This window comes from Kogia breviceps, chromosome 4, assembly GCF_026419965.1.
Source record: "Kogia breviceps isolate mKogBre1 chromosome 4, mKogBre1 haplotype 1, whole genome shotgun sequence".
NCBI lineage: Eukaryota > Metazoa > Chordata > Mammalia > Artiodactyla > Physeteridae > Kogia > Kogia breviceps.
Window position 1 is genome coordinate 4,172,473 of NC_081313.1, and position 17,934 is coordinate 4,190,406.

A 17,934-nucleotide genomic window follows, 5' to 3' on the forward strand; every position below is an offset into this window, starting at 1 on the left:
TTAGATTTTTTCTGAATCTAATATTCTGTTTTTCTTTCCAGTTGATGGAATTTGTGTTTGTTCTAAGTATTGTGTTCCATGTTTTCTTTCATAATCGTATTTTCTTTAGTGACTGATATGTTAATATAGTATCTAGATTGGTGTTCTTTTCTTCATAGATTTTCTCTAATGAGAATCACTGGATGCTGAATTGATAGTGGTAATCTTTAAGAAGAGGTATTGAAGTCAGTGAGGGGTTGACTTTCACTTTGTTCTGCCCTTTTTAATGACTATGTTACTGTCCTCTTTTTAAAAAATTCTGGCTATGCATGTAGTCGACTTTTATATGTCATTTTGCTTTCCTTTTTAGTACTTTTTGATATTACTCTTCATTAGACTTTTATTTTCCTATAAAAAGAAAAGGAAAGGGCTATTGGTGGATAAAAAGTTAGGGAATTTTAAAAAGCAAGTCTGTAATCATCTCTTCCTCAATCCACCTAGACAAACCAGAGTGTATTGGTGTGAGGTACCCTCAGGCTCCAGTCCCTTGCAGTGCGAAGAGCATCCATACACCCATCCCCACCCTCCGCGGTTACCTGCAGGGCCTCTCCCGCGCCTGCTTGGTCCTCCTGCTTGTGCACTGGAGCCTTCTCCTTTGGCCTGTTTAGGATGAAGCCAGATATGTTTGGATGATAAAACATGATTAATGAAGAAGGCAGAATTTTAATAAGTGTGTTTAGCCTGTATCATATCAAATAAGGATATAAAGTCAAAGCTATTTTTAAAAAAAGAGGAATACTTGGGGGGGAAAAATACCATTATAGTTCAAGACTTCCAAGTTCTGTCCTACAGAATTCAATAGGTGTGAAGCACAAAAATAAGTAAAGAGTTAGTGGAATTCAACAATATAAAAAGTAAACTTGAATGAAGACTATTTTTTCATATGTCTGTGACATTTGCAAAAACCAGTCATGCATTTGACCTTAATTTTTAAAAAGTAAAGAGTCTACACTCAGTTCTCTGGCAATGACTCAGTAAAAATTAGACAAAGAATTAAAAGATTCTATAAAAATTCCCTGGAGATCTAGATACACAGTCCTGGACAATCTGTGAACAAACAGAAACGCAGAAGTAAAATCACAGTATTTGGTATGAAAGGAAAACCCTTCATACCGAAGACCTCTCATTTTTGGAAAACCTACACTCATTGAAATAGTTTAAATATCTTCATTATTAAACAGGTAATAAATAAGGTTCCCTGATAATCATATTAAAAATTAAAAATTTGAGAAGGAATCCAGAAAAAAAATATAGTTTAAAAGGTGTAATAGTAATGACGTAGAGAACAACAAAAAAAATGCCTTTAAAAAATAACTAATAAAACAGGTAACTCAATTCAGATTAATGTAAAAAGAAAAGCAGAAATGTTCAAGATTTCAGAATGAGAGAGGCAGTGTGAGTAGAGATGGAGGATGAAGAGTGACAAGACTGCCGCCTACAGCTTCATAGCAGGTTCAGAAACTGAGGATGGTTCCTTAGCAACATAAAAATGGTCAAAATTGGCTTTAGGGGTAAAACACTGGAATAAACCAGTTGTTCTCCGTTTTAAAAGGTTGAAAAGGTGATTAAAAATTTAGTATACAAGAAGCATGTATAGATTTCATCTGAATTTTATCTAATCTTTAAAGAACCAACTAATTCCAGTCTTTTTCAGGTGCAAGAGATTGAAAGCCCCTTGTTCATTTTTAATAACAAAACCCAATAAAAAAAGAAAAAAATTATAATTCCACTGCTGGGTATGTACCCAAGGAAAGTCAAATGTATGTCCACAAAAAGGCTTGTACATGAATATCCAAAGCATTATAAATTCCAGCCTAAAGCTGGAAGTAACCCAGATTTCTATCAATAGGTGAATGGACAAACTGTGGTATATCCATACAGTGGATTCCTACTCAGCAGTAAAAAGGGGTGTTCAAGCTGCCTATACGTGCAAGAACGTGAAAAATATCAAAAAAGCCTGCATAGGTGTAAAAGAACCAGACAGAAGAGTCTAGTACAATCTGATTCAATTTTATGAATTTCTGGAAGAAGCAGACTGATATCTAGGGTCAGAAAGATGACAGAATGAATTTATTGAAGAATTTTTTAAAGATAAAAAATTGTTTTTTATGGCTTCCCTGGTGGCGCAGTGGTTGAGAGTCCACCTGCCGATGCAGGGGACGCGGGTTTGTGCCCCGGTCCGGGAAGATCCCACGTGCTGCGGAGCGGCTGGGCCCGTGAGCCGTGGCCGCTGAGCCTGCGCGTCCGGAGCCTGTGCTCCACAACGGGAGAGGCCCGCTTACCGCCAAAAAAAAATTGTTTTTTTAATAAAACTTTAATTCTCTGATTTCAGTTAATGAAAATTTGCATTCCTATCTGGATTGCAGTGTCTTTCCTACCTGACTAGATTTTGCATTCTGCCTGGAGCTTTTTTATCTGGCCTGTCAACCACCACTGTATAATCATTTTAGGACAGATGTTATGACTAAGATAAACATATTTCTTTATTCAAAATAACTTTCAAAAGGTGTCCTTTAAAATTAAATGATTATTCATCTGATGTTGTTAGTACTCTTTGAGATCACCCACATGAGATACGTTATATTTGAAACTCTAAATTTTCTTTCTTTTTTTTTTTTTTTTTTTTTACCTTATTTGCTAGAATGCTCCTGCAGATGTTGGCTTCATGGTTTCTAAGCTGCTTTTGACCATACAGTTATGTCCAAAAACAGAATTTCAGTCCAGTGAAAGATTTGGTGAAGACCTAAGTGATAACACTTGGGAGTACATATGTGCCATCGATCTGCTCTGCTGCCATCAGAAGTGGATTTGGACACATGACAACATTATAAGGTACAGGGCTATTCTGCTAACTTGAGTTATTTGAATTGTCGGGTAGTCTGTTTAGTGATTGCTGGATTGTGGTTTGAATCATTTTTGCTGTTTAAGGCAGCTGAAACATTTACAGAGCACATTTTGATTTGGGTAAGAGTTAATAAAACTACTCTTAAATGCCAATGTCACTGCCACATCCCCTCGCTTTATTTTATTTTATTTTATTTTATTTTTTTGCGGTATGCGGGCCTCTCACTGTTGTGGCCTCTCCCGTTGCGGAGCACAGGCTCCAGACGAGCAGGCTCAGCGGCCATGGCTCACGGGCTTAGTTGCTCCGCGGCACGTGGGATCTTCCCGGACCGGGGCACGAACCCGTGTCTCCTGCATCGGCAGGCGGACTCTCAACCACTGCGCCACCAGGGAAGCCCTCGCTTTATTTTTTTATGGTACCTTTCACTACTTTTCATTGTATTCTCTTATTACTAAAGGAAAATGAATCTCATGCAGGGGGGACTTTGGTTTCCCTGGCCTCCCCCGGCACGTAGAGAGAGCAGCACCCACACGAAAGAAGTGCTCAGCGAATATGTGTAGATTGAAATGTAATGATCATCATCTGAATGTACAGATGCTATGGAGAAACCCACAGGAACAGAAATATTCAAAATTCTGGGTCCGCGGCTCTTCTCACTGGGGTTTCAGGAGAGAACTGAGCCTGGTAATGCTCATGCGTCCATTTTATGTAATGAATTAACTTTTCTCTGTTCATCTATCTATGCAGCATGTTTGGAGAATGGAGAAAGTAGTCAACTAACTATTCTGCAGTTAATTACAACCCTTAATTTTCTTACAACCCTGACTGAGAAAGGCTGGTTTAAAGGGGTTTATCACATTGAAAAGGATTCACCAAAGCATTAATAGTCTGTGTCTTTGAGACACCTGAGGAATATATTCTGTGGAAATCTGTTCTCTCCTTTTCCCTTCTTAACGCTTGGGAAAGACTATACATCTGAAGGCAGATCATAGGCAGTTGGAGTAAGGAATGTGTATATAGTGAGACACAGCCATGTTAGGATAAATAGCTATGCATGGATTTTTATATACTGACACGAAAGTGCTTTTCAGTCTGTTACTAAGGAAGTGGCAGGACAATCTGTTCAGTGCTGTCTGGGTAATGATGTGCGAGTGGCTGCCCTGGGCCTCGTCCTCCTGGGAGCCCAGGGGGCAGGGGCCCTTCTATCCCCAATGACAGGTGAGACTGACAGAGATAGCACCAGTCACAGGTGCTTTGTCCACGGTCCCCCCGCTGGCGGTATGGACAGAGCGTTGGATATCAGGATCTCTGCCTGGGCGATTCCAGACCCTATTCCTAAGCACTGCAGTCACTTTGACTGTGTTTTTTACACGCATGCAAGCATAGAAGTCTGTGGGAGGAAAAGCCCCAAACTGAAAGAGTGATCGTTATCTGAGAATGTGTTTTTAATGTTCATTTTCCTTTCATTTGTCTGTGTTTAACTTTTCTAATATTACAAATACTATGTAAGAAGTTAATACATTTTTGAAAAGAGAGCAAAGAGGAATTGGCACTGTTTTCAGTCAGTAGATCTAGTTTCTTTAATCCATGTAAAGTGTGGTTCATGTCCTCTGGTTTAGGTCTTTTTACAAAATATAGCCTGTTTGTCCTTGCTCCTAGTTCTAGAAACTAGGCTTCTAGGACGCAGGTGCCGCCTTACGTCGGGATGGTCCTTGTGAGAATCCAGACTCTGCCGCTTCCAGTTCTGTGACTTGGGGACATTGTTCAGCATCTCGACACCCAAAGCCTTGTGAAAAGGGCTGAATAGAATAAAGATGCAAGCATGGGTGTTTGCAGCCTTTTTAAAGCCACTGTAAGCACAGAGATCCTGAATAGTTGGAAAGTATGTGAGCTTTCAATGTCTGTTCTCATGTTAGCCAAAAATGCTACATCTTTAAAAGTTCCTCCTCTTCACTAATTGTCTCCTATGGACCATTTTTAAGATAAGTTCTTCTTAATATTTGAACGATGGTGGGTGAGCATACTTTCATATACGTACATACATGTATATATTTGTTGTTATTTTGTAGTAAGGAGCTGTGGCCTGTAATGGATAAGTGGATAAAATACAGAAAAGGACATGCAAACATTGCATACACTCCTGATATTATCATAGCGTCAATACTGAGGCTCATTGGTGAGTTGGCATATTAAATTTGTTGTTATTGATGATATTTTGGTGAGAGAATAAGTGTGTAATAATATATTTTGACTGAAACTTCATTATAATAACTGACTTTACAGCCACCAGAGTAAGTACTTTTGCATTAAATTAATTTTCATTACTCATACCCTTCCTTTGTAAGTTAACATTTTATTCACCTTTTTCAGATTTAAGATTTTTCATGTTAGTACATTTTATTTATAATTGAACTCTTGATTCTCAGATATTAATTTTACTATACACACATGCACACACTTGCATATACACTCCAGGATACATAAACTGCTATAAATTACAGTTGATTTGATTTATAAAATAAGTAGATACTTAATCCCTGCTTGCACCCCAGTTTTTTTTCATACTTGCTCAATAAGGATAACAATGTAGTTCTATATTTCTGTAAATCATAAGCTGAATAAACAGAAATTAAAATCATTGTTTAAACATATTTTAAGTGAAATGAAATATAGATTCTTTTTAATCTCACATCTAAAGAGGACCTCAGTGGCCATTTAGTTCTGCCCCTCCCTTTCACCCACAAATCTTTCTTTTTACTTATTTTTTCCTTTTTTGCCCCATTCTGACAAACTGCTCTCCAGCGCAGGCATCAGTATCAGTGATGAGGTCTGTTCATTGTTAGAAGGCTCTCTTTACTTTGAAGTGACTCCTCGATCTGTCATGTATTGATTGCTTGGGGACTGACAAAACAAGGTTCCGCCTGTTTCTGTGTCAGGGCCCTTTAGATCCTTGGAGATAGTTATCACGACTTTTAAGTATCTTTGGTGTTTAATTAATTAAAACTCCAAGATAAAACCATGTGAAATAGGTTTCAGAATTTTTAAAGCACGTAAGTCAGTCTTATAAATGGACCACAGTAAGAAATACAATATCCGTGACTGATTTTGTTACTGTATCTGCATTCCGGCACTGTGCACATTTGACATGCAAACATAGGAACATTGTAGTAAATAAATATATAAACTGGGTCTTGACGAAAACCTGGTTTCAAGGTGGACATCTAACAGTTTTCGCTGGAAACAAGCTAACATACACTTGGAGTTAAGCTGCAGAACATGAAAGCATGAACGTGTGGACGTGGAGATAACTGAACCGCTCAATGGGGGGCTTCCCTGAATGCCTCGGGTCCGGGTCCGGTGCCCTGAGGACCGTCGTCTGTCCCGAGTGGGAGCAGCTAGGACACAGAGGGGCCACTGACCTTGTTTTCAGCCGTCAGCTGGTGGCATGTGTGTGTCTGGAAATTCTGGTTTTGGTAGCAGCTTCTCTTATGGATTCAAGAAAGAATGTGTGCATACTTTGAACTAATTCATTGCAAATTGAGAAAGCTTTTTGAGAATTTAAGAAATTAGGAAAGGTCTATAAATTCTTACATGTTGACCTAGATGAAGAATGTGCGGAATTTGCTGAAGAATATACTTTTGAAGTCACACTTATAAAATATGGTGTGATTTTTGCTGTTATCATTGCAGTGGTTGTTTTTGTGTGTACTTATTGACTGTTAACAGGATGGGAAGTGAGAGTGGGAGGATGTGTTTCTGGAGGCTGACCCCGTCCTGCTCTGGGGAGCACCTGTGATGGACGGTCGGCCTCACGTGTCCTTTTCCTCCTCGGTTAGCTTTTATCAGCTGCGCTTGGTTGTCCAGACTGCCTGAAAAGCTTCTTTTAAATGACAAATTCTCAGGCTCCAGACAAACCCGCACAAGATGATAGAAATACTTTCGAATACATACCTTAAAAAGTAACTCATTTGTGAATTAGGAAGAATATGGTCATAGTTTATCTAAAAACAAGGATGTATAATTGAAGGGAGAAAACCTGACTGGTAGTTTTAGTCAAACTCAGACTAATTTATTCTTTAAATCTTCAAAATACAGCTTTTGAGAAAATAATTTATAACATTTGATAATATATATTATTTAGAGTAATATATGTATATTTACATAATTAGGAGTGATATAATACAATGATGTGTGTCGTAGGAATAATATATAATTAATATATAATTAACAATACTGCATAATAAAATTATATAAGTAAATAAATTTAGTTGAGAGGATGGCTAATTAGAAACGAAGTGTAATGTCAGAAATGAGAGCAGACTCGGGACTAGCAAACTCTGCTGAGGCCCTCGGGTGAACCAGGCCAGGTCGAGCTCGTGTGAGTGAAAAGCCTGGTGTGGGGAGGGCGAGAGGAGCCACGGGGCTGTTCCCGGAGAACTGGGGCTCAGCTTCGCTGGGAGCCTGTTCACTCTGAAGGCCCCTCCTCCCCCAGCAAAGCAGGGGCTGGGGTCCCGGCGAGCAGGGGTGGGCCGAGGGGGAGGGTGGAAGCAGGACGGAATCCTGAGAGGTGGCTTTAGGGGTTGGGGGGTGTGCTTTCCTCCCCGCACACCCACCTGACTTGGAGTTTGAACCGTTTCTAAGAAGAAACTCTGCTGGAGAAGCTTCTTGCAGTTTCTGAAGCTGACATTTACTAAAGAATTTGGCAAATAATTAACTTGGTTGGCTGTGATTTCTTAATAATAAATGAAGTCACACAGTAGGCATTCATAAAATAAAGAAATTGTCTGTATTCTTAACTCCAGATTTGTAAATCCTAATTGGATTTTTACCCCATGGGAAATAAAAACAGGCTATCTGACAAAATGGTTCAGTGTTATCAAATGTTGGATTGGGGTATGAACACCGCTGTTAGCAAATGAAATGGTTACATGTGATTATTATTATTGTTTTTTTGTTTGTTTTTTGGTGTGCGGGCCTCTCACTGTTGTGGCCTCTCCCGTTGCGGAGCACAGGCTCCGGACGCGCAGGCTCAGCGGCCACGGCTCACGGGCCCAGCCGCTCCGCGGCATGTGGGATCCTCCCGGACCGGGGCACGAACCCCTGTCCCCTGCATCGGCGGGCGGACTCTCAACCACTGCGCCACCAGGGAAGCCCCAGCATGTGATTGTTAAATGGGGTTTCTCTAACCTGCCTTAACAATAATGGATTAAAGAGCGTTTTGTGGAACATTTGGATTGCTCTGGACCCCCGGGGACATGGAGGAGTGGGAGAGCCTGCTCCAGGCTACTCGTGTCCTGGCGGAGTCGGGGCCTCTTTGGAGGGGGGGCAGGAGATAGAGAAGTGGTGAGCCCCTGTCTGAGGTCCCTGGGTGGGAAGAGAGCAGAGTGGGGACGGAAGTCTGCCTTCCACTAGACGCAGCGGAGCATAAAGGTATAGAATACCCCGTTTTGCCCCCCGAAGAGCTTTAAATTCTGAAATGGCCCACCTGGTGGTAGCAGAGCCTAGAAGCTAGGGTAACACTGTTTCTCACGTCAGGTTTTTGCACATCAGGCTGCAATAGCCAGTGCTTGGTTGATTTCTGTCAGTGTCTCACCTTGTCTTTCAGCTTTTCTTTGCAGTTGTCGTAACTCTTCCTTTCCTTAACATACCTGCATCTGAAATCTTGGCTGAAAACCCGGGGTAACTATCTTGCTCTGACCCCTGCCCTGTAGACTGCGTCTCACCTTCCCTAAGGCCAGCAAGCTCTCCTCCTCAGGCTTCCGTGAGTGGGGACCGCGTTGTCTTTGACACTGAGATTGACTCCGCATTTCTTACTTGAATTTTAATATGTTGGCTGAACTGCCCTGGACTCACTCACCTTCCTTCTGTAGAGGGACTTTTCTTCCCGTCTATTTAGCAAAGTTGTCCATCATCATTGTCAAGTCATCATATTCGTAAGCCTTTTCCCCCAAACCATACACCTCAGGCTCATGATTTCCTCTTGTTTTATCTCTGATTTGCTCCGTTAACTTAAATAAAGCCTTCTAAAACCCACTGCGTTAAAGCATTTTTAATTAAAAGAAAGGGAGCCATTATAATGCAGTCGTGTATTATCTGGAAACACATGCACATCCCATGGCCAGATGATCCCATCCGTGCCAGGCACGCACACTGTGCCTTTCTCTGCTAATAGTCGTGCATTGAATGCTCCCGATGGATTGTCTCCGAGGACAGGTCTGGTGACGTGCAGTTATTAGCACTTTGGTCTAATTGCAAGGAGATATCTAAGAGTGCTCAGTACCTTGAAATTTCTGATCTCTGAAGTACATTACTTTTCAACCTGTGAAAGACTTCCTAAGGGATTATCCATATGTTTACAGTTTCATCCTGGATTAGGAATTAACCGGGGAGTCATTGATCAGTAGGAATTTACTGAATGTCTGCTGTCTATCACAGCATTCAGGGTGTGTGTAACTAGCGCTAAGCTAGTTCCTATAGGGGATACAAAGTAGTAAAGTCCCTTTAGTGTCCTGTGCCTCAGTTTCTCCATATTCAGCACAGAGATGAGGCTGATGGGACTGGGTCACAACTAAGCCTGTGGGCTGTTTGTACTATTGAGAGAGAAGATGGACACAGAACAGTGAGCATGCAGGATAGTGCTGTCATAAGAGCACAGGAAGAGGACTTGGGTACGACGGCATCCAAGGTATGTCCCAGAATCCTCCTCCTGTGTAACAGCAGGGGCAAAAGGACATGAGGCCTGGCCGTGAGGGAGGCGCAGAGGCTTCCGCTTGGAAGCCAGCTGGTTTCCACAGGACCGTTGGAATCAAGGAGGGTCCGGATGGGTGGGGACTAGGTGAGGAGTCTTGTCCTGTTTAGTCCCCTAGTGAGAACCCCAAAGAGGTTTTGTCACTCCAGGTTTTCTGTGTCAATTATTGTACTAGAAATTAAAACTAGGAGTTTTAAAAAATGTTTACTATTCACTTAAAATTAATAGTAATAAACTAATGTTAATATAAATGATATTTTAAATGAAAAATAACTATTTCCCAAACAAACAAAAATAAGAGTGAGCAGAATGGAACATTATCTTGCTGCAAACCTCTTCACTGTCTAGATTCATAGAAGAGCTGGTTTCTCGTAGCTGCTCTGCATTCAGTCTCTGGCTGTATGTTGTTTTGGTTGAAGTATTTGGAGAAAGTCCAGTCTCATACAGATGTGTAGTTGATTAAAGGAGTCTTTTAATAGCCCGTTCAAGTAATTGTGGATATTCTTCTTTGACACTGCAGTGGAACTCAACAGGTGATGATTTCTTAAAGGCTAGTTGCAGTGTGAAATCTGAAACCTCATCAGTGAACTTTGCTTCTCTGTTGCACCAGAGTCCCTTGGTCCACCTGACTTGTTGAAGGGATCTTTTGCCCATTCATGATTTTGTAACATGTACTGCTCACTTTGAAAATACTGATTTGTACAGATCTTCCAAATGTCAACAATATCAAGAAAACAGACATTAATATTGTCACTGATCTCATCAGAGAAATCTGAAGTATTTGAAGCTGTCAAACTTAGGGTAGGTGATGGAAGTTTTTCCAAAATTCTGATTTGCTTAAGAGCTCAAATTTTAGCATTGGCAACAATGATAAATTTCCTTGCAGTGACAGGTTCACTTTACTCATCTTTGAGAAAATGTCTGTCTCGGTCTAAGTAGCCATAGTTTGTCAGTGGTTCTTTCAGTGAAAAGTGGGTGGGTGGAGAAAGCACCCAGTTCCCCTCCCATCTGAAGCATCTGCACAGGTGCTTTTCCTGGAGAGAGTCGGGGTGCCGAGATGCCAGGAGTGTGCTTCACATGCCCTTCCTGTCCCATCCGCGGAAGCTCGCAGAGCCATGTGCTCAGGGGTCTAGATTTCATAAGAATCATTGTTACCGTTTCATGAAGGACACTCTGAGTGAGTTAGCTTTTCCACCTGTGAGCTCCTGGCCATGGAGAGTGACCCCCATATCACTGCCCTGACTGGTGCTGAGGGTCCACTAGTGTGATCGCCACTGCCTTTGCACTGTCAGGCCACATCTCAGCGCTGGAAGGAAAGCACATCACTTCTTAGTGTCTTTGGGAAAGCAAAGTTTTGACCTTGAGGGCCCCGGGGGTTTAGTAGAGCACACTTGGGAGCTGCTGATCTACGTGAGAACGGAGGTTGTGTTAGACAACTACATTGTAACAGCAAACCATGTCTTATGTTTGGTTCGTTAACCCATAGAAGTTAGTCATCTCACACGGAGCCTGCTAAAACCATTCGTTCTGCTGAACTCCACTTATTATGTGATAACTGGGAAAGCAACACATTGTGTATCTGTGTATCATCTGTACGTGTGAGTAACAGAAGAGATGATGAATCATTCAGTAAAACAGCCCCCCACCCCGGGACCAATGGTGCTGTATTGAGTCCTGATGCTTTACTGTTTAATTTGTTTTCATTTACGAATAGGTACCCATCTAACTTCAGTTCAGGATCCTGAAGCTTAATGTACATGTTAAACGAAAGAAAACGTAAGTTTTAAATTCTTATGAAAAGTTAACATTTAACCACAGATTGTTTACATTTTGTTCTTTTTTTTTTTTCCCCCCCTAGGTCGTTTAGGCCAGTTGGGTTTGAAGGAAGGGTTTCCATCAGCTGTGAAAAATATTAGTGCAGTTATTGGTATGTTTATACAGCATGCCCAGGATGAAGGTAAAACTTTTGTTTATTATAATTATTTTTAAATCATTTGCATTCCTCTTATTAATCTGTTTTGAGTTCTTACTACATGCCATGCTCTGTGCATCTCTCAGTGCTTGGGGGTGAGGAGTTTGATCATGAAGCCACACTCTGCCTGCGTTCTCAGCACTGGCATTTGAACATGTGTGGGTTTCCTGTTGTTTCAGTGGTGGCCACTCGCCCTGTTGGGCAGCTCATCCCTGAGGAAGAGGAAACTCTCTTATCGTCCTGGTGCTGACATTCTGTCTCAGAAACTGTCGGTACTATCTTCATGCTGCCCTGTGCGCTCTGACCAGTGACTCAACCTCAGCTGCCTGCAGAGGCCCGGCTGAAGTTGTGTCGTGATGACCAGGTGCGGTCACACGTGTGAAGTAGCAACCCCAATGTGGCCTGTGTATCACTGAGTACTTATACTTAGCATCCCCAGAGAACTTGGAAACTGGAGGCTTTTTGTGAGCCGGTCTTCATAGTAGTGGTTTCCTTTTCATTTATATACCTCAGAGCATGTAATTTTATATTCTTATTCCTTTGTGGGAAGAGATTAAAACTCAAAAGTAACCCTTTGAAGTGATGAGTCTCATTTTTATTTGAATGTTATGCAATCAAGGAGTAATACATCTTTTTTCAGAAATTAGGTGACCATATGTGTGTGGATTTATCTCTGGGCTTTCTATCCCTGTACCATTGATCTATATTTCTGTTTTTGTGCCAGTACCATACTGTCTTGATTACTGTAGCTTTGTTGCATAGTCTGAAGTCGGGGAGCCTGATTCCTCCAGCTCCATTTTTTTCCTCAAGATTGCTTTGGCTGTTCACGGTCTTTTGTGTTTCCATACAAATTGTAAAACTTTTTGTTCTAAATGTAAGACTGGATGCTATAAAACTGTTAGAGGAAAATACAGGAAAAACACTCTGACGTAAACATGAACCACAGCAAGATCTTTTTTGACCCACCTCCTGGAGTAATGAAAATAAAAACAAAAATAAACAAATGGGACCTAATGAAACTTAAAAGCTTTTGCACAGCAAAGGAAACCATAAACAAGACAAAAAGACAACCATCAGAATGGGAGAAAATATTTGCAAATGAAGCAAAAGACAAAGGATTAATCTCCAAAATATACAAACAGCTCATGCAGCTCAATATCAAAAAAAAAAAAGCCAATCAAAAAACGGGCAGAAGACTTAAATAGACATCTCTCCAAGGGGGACATACAGATGACCAAGGGGCACATGAAAGGATGCTCAACATCACTAATTATTAGAGAAATGCAAATCAAAACTACAATGAGGTATCACCTCACACTGATCAGAGTGGCCATCATCTACAAAAAATATCTACAAACAGTAAATGCTGGAGAGGGTGTGGAGAAAAGGGAACACTCTTGCACTGTTGGTGGGAATGTAGATTGATACAGCCACCATGGAGAAACAATATGGAGGTTCCTTTAAAAACTAAAAATAGAACTAACATATGACCCAGCAATCCCACTACTGGGCATATACCCAGAGAAAACCATAATTCAAAAAGACACACGCACCCCAGTGTTCATTGCAGCACTATTTACAATAGTCAGGACATGGAACAACGTAAATGTCCAACGACAGACGAATGGATAAAGAAGATGTGGTACATGTATATGTATACAATGGAATATTAGCCATAAAAACGAACGAATGTGGGTTGTTTGCAGAGATGTAGATGGACCTAGAGTCTGTCATACAGAGTGAAGTAAGTCAGAAGGAGAAAAACAAATGTATATTAATGCATATATGCGAATCCAGAAAAATGGTACAGATGAACCTATTTGCAGGGCAGGAATAGAGACACAGACATAGCGAAAGGACATGTGGACATGGGGGGAAGGAGAGGGTGGGACAAATTGGGAGATTAGGAATGACATATATACACTACCATGTATGAAATAGCTAGTGGGAACATGCTGTAAAGCACAGGAAGCTCAGCTCGGTGCTCTATGATGACCTAGAGGGGTGTAATGAGGGGGTGGGAGGGAGGTCCAGGAGGAAGGGGATACACGTATACATAGAGCTGACTCACTTCGTTGTCCAGCAGATACTAACACAACATTGTAAAGCAATTTTACTCCAATAAAAAAAAAATTAAAACAAAAAAAAAGGAGTAATGCAGTTACACAGTTTCCATCGGAAACACATGGTGACACCTGAACTTTACGTCCGAGATGATCTTAACGTGTAGGTTGTCTTCCGCTTTCAGGGTGAGGTGTGGCAGGTTGATCTAATGAGAACTTCTTGGTCTTCTTTGATTTTAGAATAGCTGCTGAGGTAACGGCCCTGAAAATGTACTCTTACTGTCTAGACTGTGTTGTCATCAGAGAGTAGCCAGGGAGTGGCCGATGATGGGTTGTCTTTCGGCAGATGCCAGGTGGGCATTTCCTGGCAGTGGCGTGGCCCTCCTGCCGGGAGGAGCGAGAGGGCCTTGCGCCGGGCTTGCTCTGGGTTAGGCCCTGTCCCACGGCACAGCACGGGGTCCCCAAGGTGGCCCTCTGGGGGTGGCCCTCCAGGGCTTGAACGTTGACTTCGTTGGCTGCATAGGAAGCTAACGCCCTGCAAGAAGCATACTTTGCTGGAGTCCTGGTGCAGGTCAGCTCCACCAGGTCACAGCCAGGCTGCCCGAGTCCAGAGCCTACGCAGTGCCCATGCTCTTATAATTATTTTTAAATCCCTGTGTAAAACTCTTACTGTTTGACTTTTTAAAGTCTTTACTATGTGCCCTTCTCTATGCTTCTCTAATTACCATGTAGATAAGGGGAAAATATTTTTTAAATTTTAAAAAATATATATTTATTTTTTATTTTTGGCTGCGTTGGGTCTTCATTGCCGCCCGCGGGCTTTCTCTAGTTGCGGTGAGCGGGGGCTACTCTTCGTTGCGGTGCGCGGGCTTCTCACTGCGGCGGCTTCTCTTGTTGCGGAGCACGGGCTCTAGGTGCGCGGCTTCAGTAGCTGTGTCTCCGGGGCTCAGTAGTTGTGACTCCCGGGCTCTAGAGCACAGGCTCAGTGGCCGTGGCTCACGGGCCCAGCCGCTCCACGGCGTGTGGGATCTTCCCAGACCAGGGATCGAACCCTTGTCCCCTGCATCAGCAGGGGGATTGTTAACCACTGCACCACCAGGGAGGCCCGGGGAATGTAATTTTAAAGCTGCTGTAGTACTATCTACATCTACAGCATTAACATTTGAATGTGTGGGTTTTGTGATATTTATTTTTAAATAGTAGTAGTTTGCCCTATTGGGCATTGCATCACTAACAGTATATAGTTAATAAGTTTTAATGAAATAACTCCTGAATTTTTTAACTAAATGATTGAAGTGAATTTAACTAAAATTGAACTAAATTAAATTTGAATTAAATAACTCCTAAATAAACTTAACTATAGTTAATGAGAACTCTAATACGCCGTAATCTCTAACCTAGCTATAGTCTACAATTAAATGCCATGATCAAGTCATATACTATAATCTAGTGTGTCAGAGTCTAGTATATGCTATACTACATACTAAAAATTAGTTTTGCACTTGCTCTCATTTCATCACGTTTTTCATTTCCAAAGTCCACTTATAAACACTTCCAGGGGGTATAAGGGAGTCATTTATTTGACAAATGCCTTGGGATCCACATTGTACTAAAACTTAAACATGAGGGTGTGATCCTTCCAGGACCACTTTGGAAAGCTTAGCACTGATCATGAGAGGGCGGGCGCTTCAGGCCCTGTGCCCCTCCTCCGGCTCTCCACGCTCTGGGTACAGACAGCGCCAGGAACCTGTAGAGAGCTTTGTGGCGTTTTGCTTTGTTTTTGTTTTCCCCTTGCAGAAGGGATTTAAATGAACTTTTTCGTTGCGTGGTTTTTTTTTTTTTTTTTTAATATTTACTTTTCATTGCTGGAAGAAAATATTTTTTGAATAGTATTTTATTAGATCAACAGCATTAACATTTTGCATAACGAAGATTTTCTTGTGTGATGACTGATGTGGAAATTCTTTTCAGACATACCCTGGGGTATCCAGCTGGCAGCCGTGTACGCTCTGTGTGACTTGAGTCCCAGCAACCCAGCGGAGATCTCCAAGATCCTGGAAGCCTGGCGCACAGAGACCTCTCACCGCGTCCCCTCTGCAGTGCTTAGCTCCCTAGAGGAGGTCAGCGCTCTGTGTGCGGAGGAGCGTGGCTGACTGCCCCGTGCTGTGCGTGGAGAAGTGCCTTCCCGTTGCTCGAGTGGAGATCGATCAGTCAGCTTCCAGGGTGCAAACCGAGGTTCCAGAGAGAGACGTCAGGGAGATACAAGTGCTGGGGGCGGAGAAGGAAGCACAGTGGCTGCGTTCCCTAAACCGCACACATTTCACTTATGGCTGCTGTGATCACATGACATGGATTGTAATTTGTTGTGTCTTGGTCAAATTTACAAAAACTTGAACTTAGCCCTTTTTTGCTGCAGAAAGTGTCCTTTTAGTCGCTTTTAAAAATTGAGTGGCATTTTGTAATGAATTTAATGTAAGAACATGGATTTGGTTCCTGAGCCAATTTTGGACTTTGCGCCCAAGTGACTGACTAGGAAAAGATGAAGAGACTAAAACAGTACTCCTCGAAGACTCTTCCCCTGTCTTAGCTGGAAATGGGCTACAGAGTTCCTCTCAAGGTATAAAGTGCAGCTGACCAGAGTAAATAAACAGGGAGAGCCTTTAGAACTTCCTTTAATGCATTTCTTCAGATCTCTAAAGTTCCTTGCAAATATTTAACTCTATGTATCAGGAAAAGGAGAGCTGAGGCTAGAGGTCACCGTGGGTGTCTGTACCTCGCCGTGTACATACAGACGCAGCCGAGTGCGGGCAGGTCTCTGCATGTGCCGTGTATATATGGACAGCCTATAATGTGTCTCACATTTGATGATATTCCACTTTCGGAATTTTAGCATTTGTACATAGAAAATGGGTTTAATAACTCACCGTGGTCCTGATTTGTCTCATATTCATCATTTCTTAAAACTCTTGTATGTGTTTTTTATAATAAAAAATAAAAGTAAGCCGTGCACACGATTGTCCTGATCAGTAAAGAGTGACACTTGGCTTTCCTTCTGCTCCAGCCAAAGATGAAGCAAAAACAGGCAGTGCCAAGCAAAGACGGGAGGGCGGCCTGCCAGACGGACCTCCCTCCCGGACGGAGGCGTGGTGGGTTGCCCGTGTGTAATCGCCTTTGCGTGCTCCCCCAGGAGCCCTTAGTGAGAGCAGATAGCAAATAAGTGCCGGCTGGCCCTCACTATTGGATGTCTTTGTTTAGCTGCAGTTGCTACCCTTTAAAAATCACATTCGACAAGTATGTTGTTACTTCTTCCTCCTGTTTTTTAAGTAATTACAACAAACCGATTTGTAAAAACTCTGCCTTGCCCTTTGGATGCTTTTTGTTGGTGTGTTCTCTCTTTCTACCTCTGTCTCCCGGGCCTGTGCTCCGTGCCAGGGCCTTGCTGGGAGGAGCTGGTGAAGCGTGTCACGGCCAGGCTCTCCAAGGCCTGTGATCTGTTGGTAGAGAGAACCCTACACAGTCTCCCCAGTAAATCAGCAGAGTCCAGAGTTGGGGTTAAGTGCGGCGAGGGAGACGCAGCGACCTGCAGGAGAAGCAGGGCGACTCCTCTCCTTCCCTTAGTCAAGGAGGGTCCCGCCGAGGAAGTAACACGTGAGCTAGGACCCGAGAGAAGGGAGCCCATCTTGAAAGGAGGGGACCCTGGAACGCGTCCCTCCCACACAGGTGCGCCGGCTCCACGAAGGGAGGAGCCTGCCGCGTGTGGGCAGGAGGCCGGTGTGGCCAGAACGCGCTGTGTAAGGGGGCGAGCGCCCTTGGTTCAGTGACACGGGTAACTGCCAGTCACTGGGACCTGGGCAGCCCTGGGCTCGGTCACGCTCCTAGGGAGGTGTGAGCAGGTGTCACGGTTCACGGGGCTGTTCTGTGACGCGGGGCAGGAGAAGGGCGGGGCGGGAAGCAGACGTGTCGGGAGGCTGGGCGCTGACGCCGGTGGCCGTGCAGACCATCGGGGAGGATGGATGCCGCACGGCTCATGGAGGTGGGATCAATGCCGAGTTCGTGAACCGGGGGTGATGGGCGGATAGGAAGCAGGGTTCCCACGGCACCCGGGCTTGGGGACAGGAGCCCCGGGATTGGTGGTCGGAGTCACACGTCCTAGGCGTGTGTCTGGGCTTGGGGACAGGAGCCCCGGGATTGGTGGTCGGAGTCACACGTCCTAGGCGTGTGTCTGGGACGTGAGGCATCCAGGTGGAGGTGGCAGGGAGCCTTTACA

The 17,934-nt window shown here is 43.1% G+C and overlaps 1 protein-coding gene across 4 annotated transcripts in view; it reads left to right on the plus strand.

The window, feature by feature from the left end:
- Window positions 1–17,021, plus strand: part of ICE1 (interactor of little elongation complex ELL subunit 1) — a 59,952-nt gene extending 42,931 nt beyond the window's left edge. For 2 of the 4 annotated variants that reach the window (XM_067030774.1, XM_059060740.2), the window contains 4 exons: window positions 2,681–2,871; window positions 4,954–5,060; window positions 11,491–11,589; window positions 15,639–17,021. In XM_067030774.1, the coding sequence (XP_066886875.1) occupies window positions 2,681–2,871; window positions 4,954–5,060; window positions 11,491–11,589; window positions 15,639–15,820 (579 nt within the window). In that variant the 3' untranslated portion in view covers window positions 15,821–17,021. Of the gene's footprint in view, window positions 1–2,680; window positions 2,872–4,953; window positions 5,061–8,489; window positions 8,614–11,346; window positions 11,409–11,490; window positions 11,590–15,638 lie in introns of those variants that run through there. The other 2 variants (XR_010840075.1, XM_067030775.1) reach the window with 2 other exon arrangements.
- The last annotated feature ends 913 nt before the right edge of the window (window positions 17,022–17,934 follow it).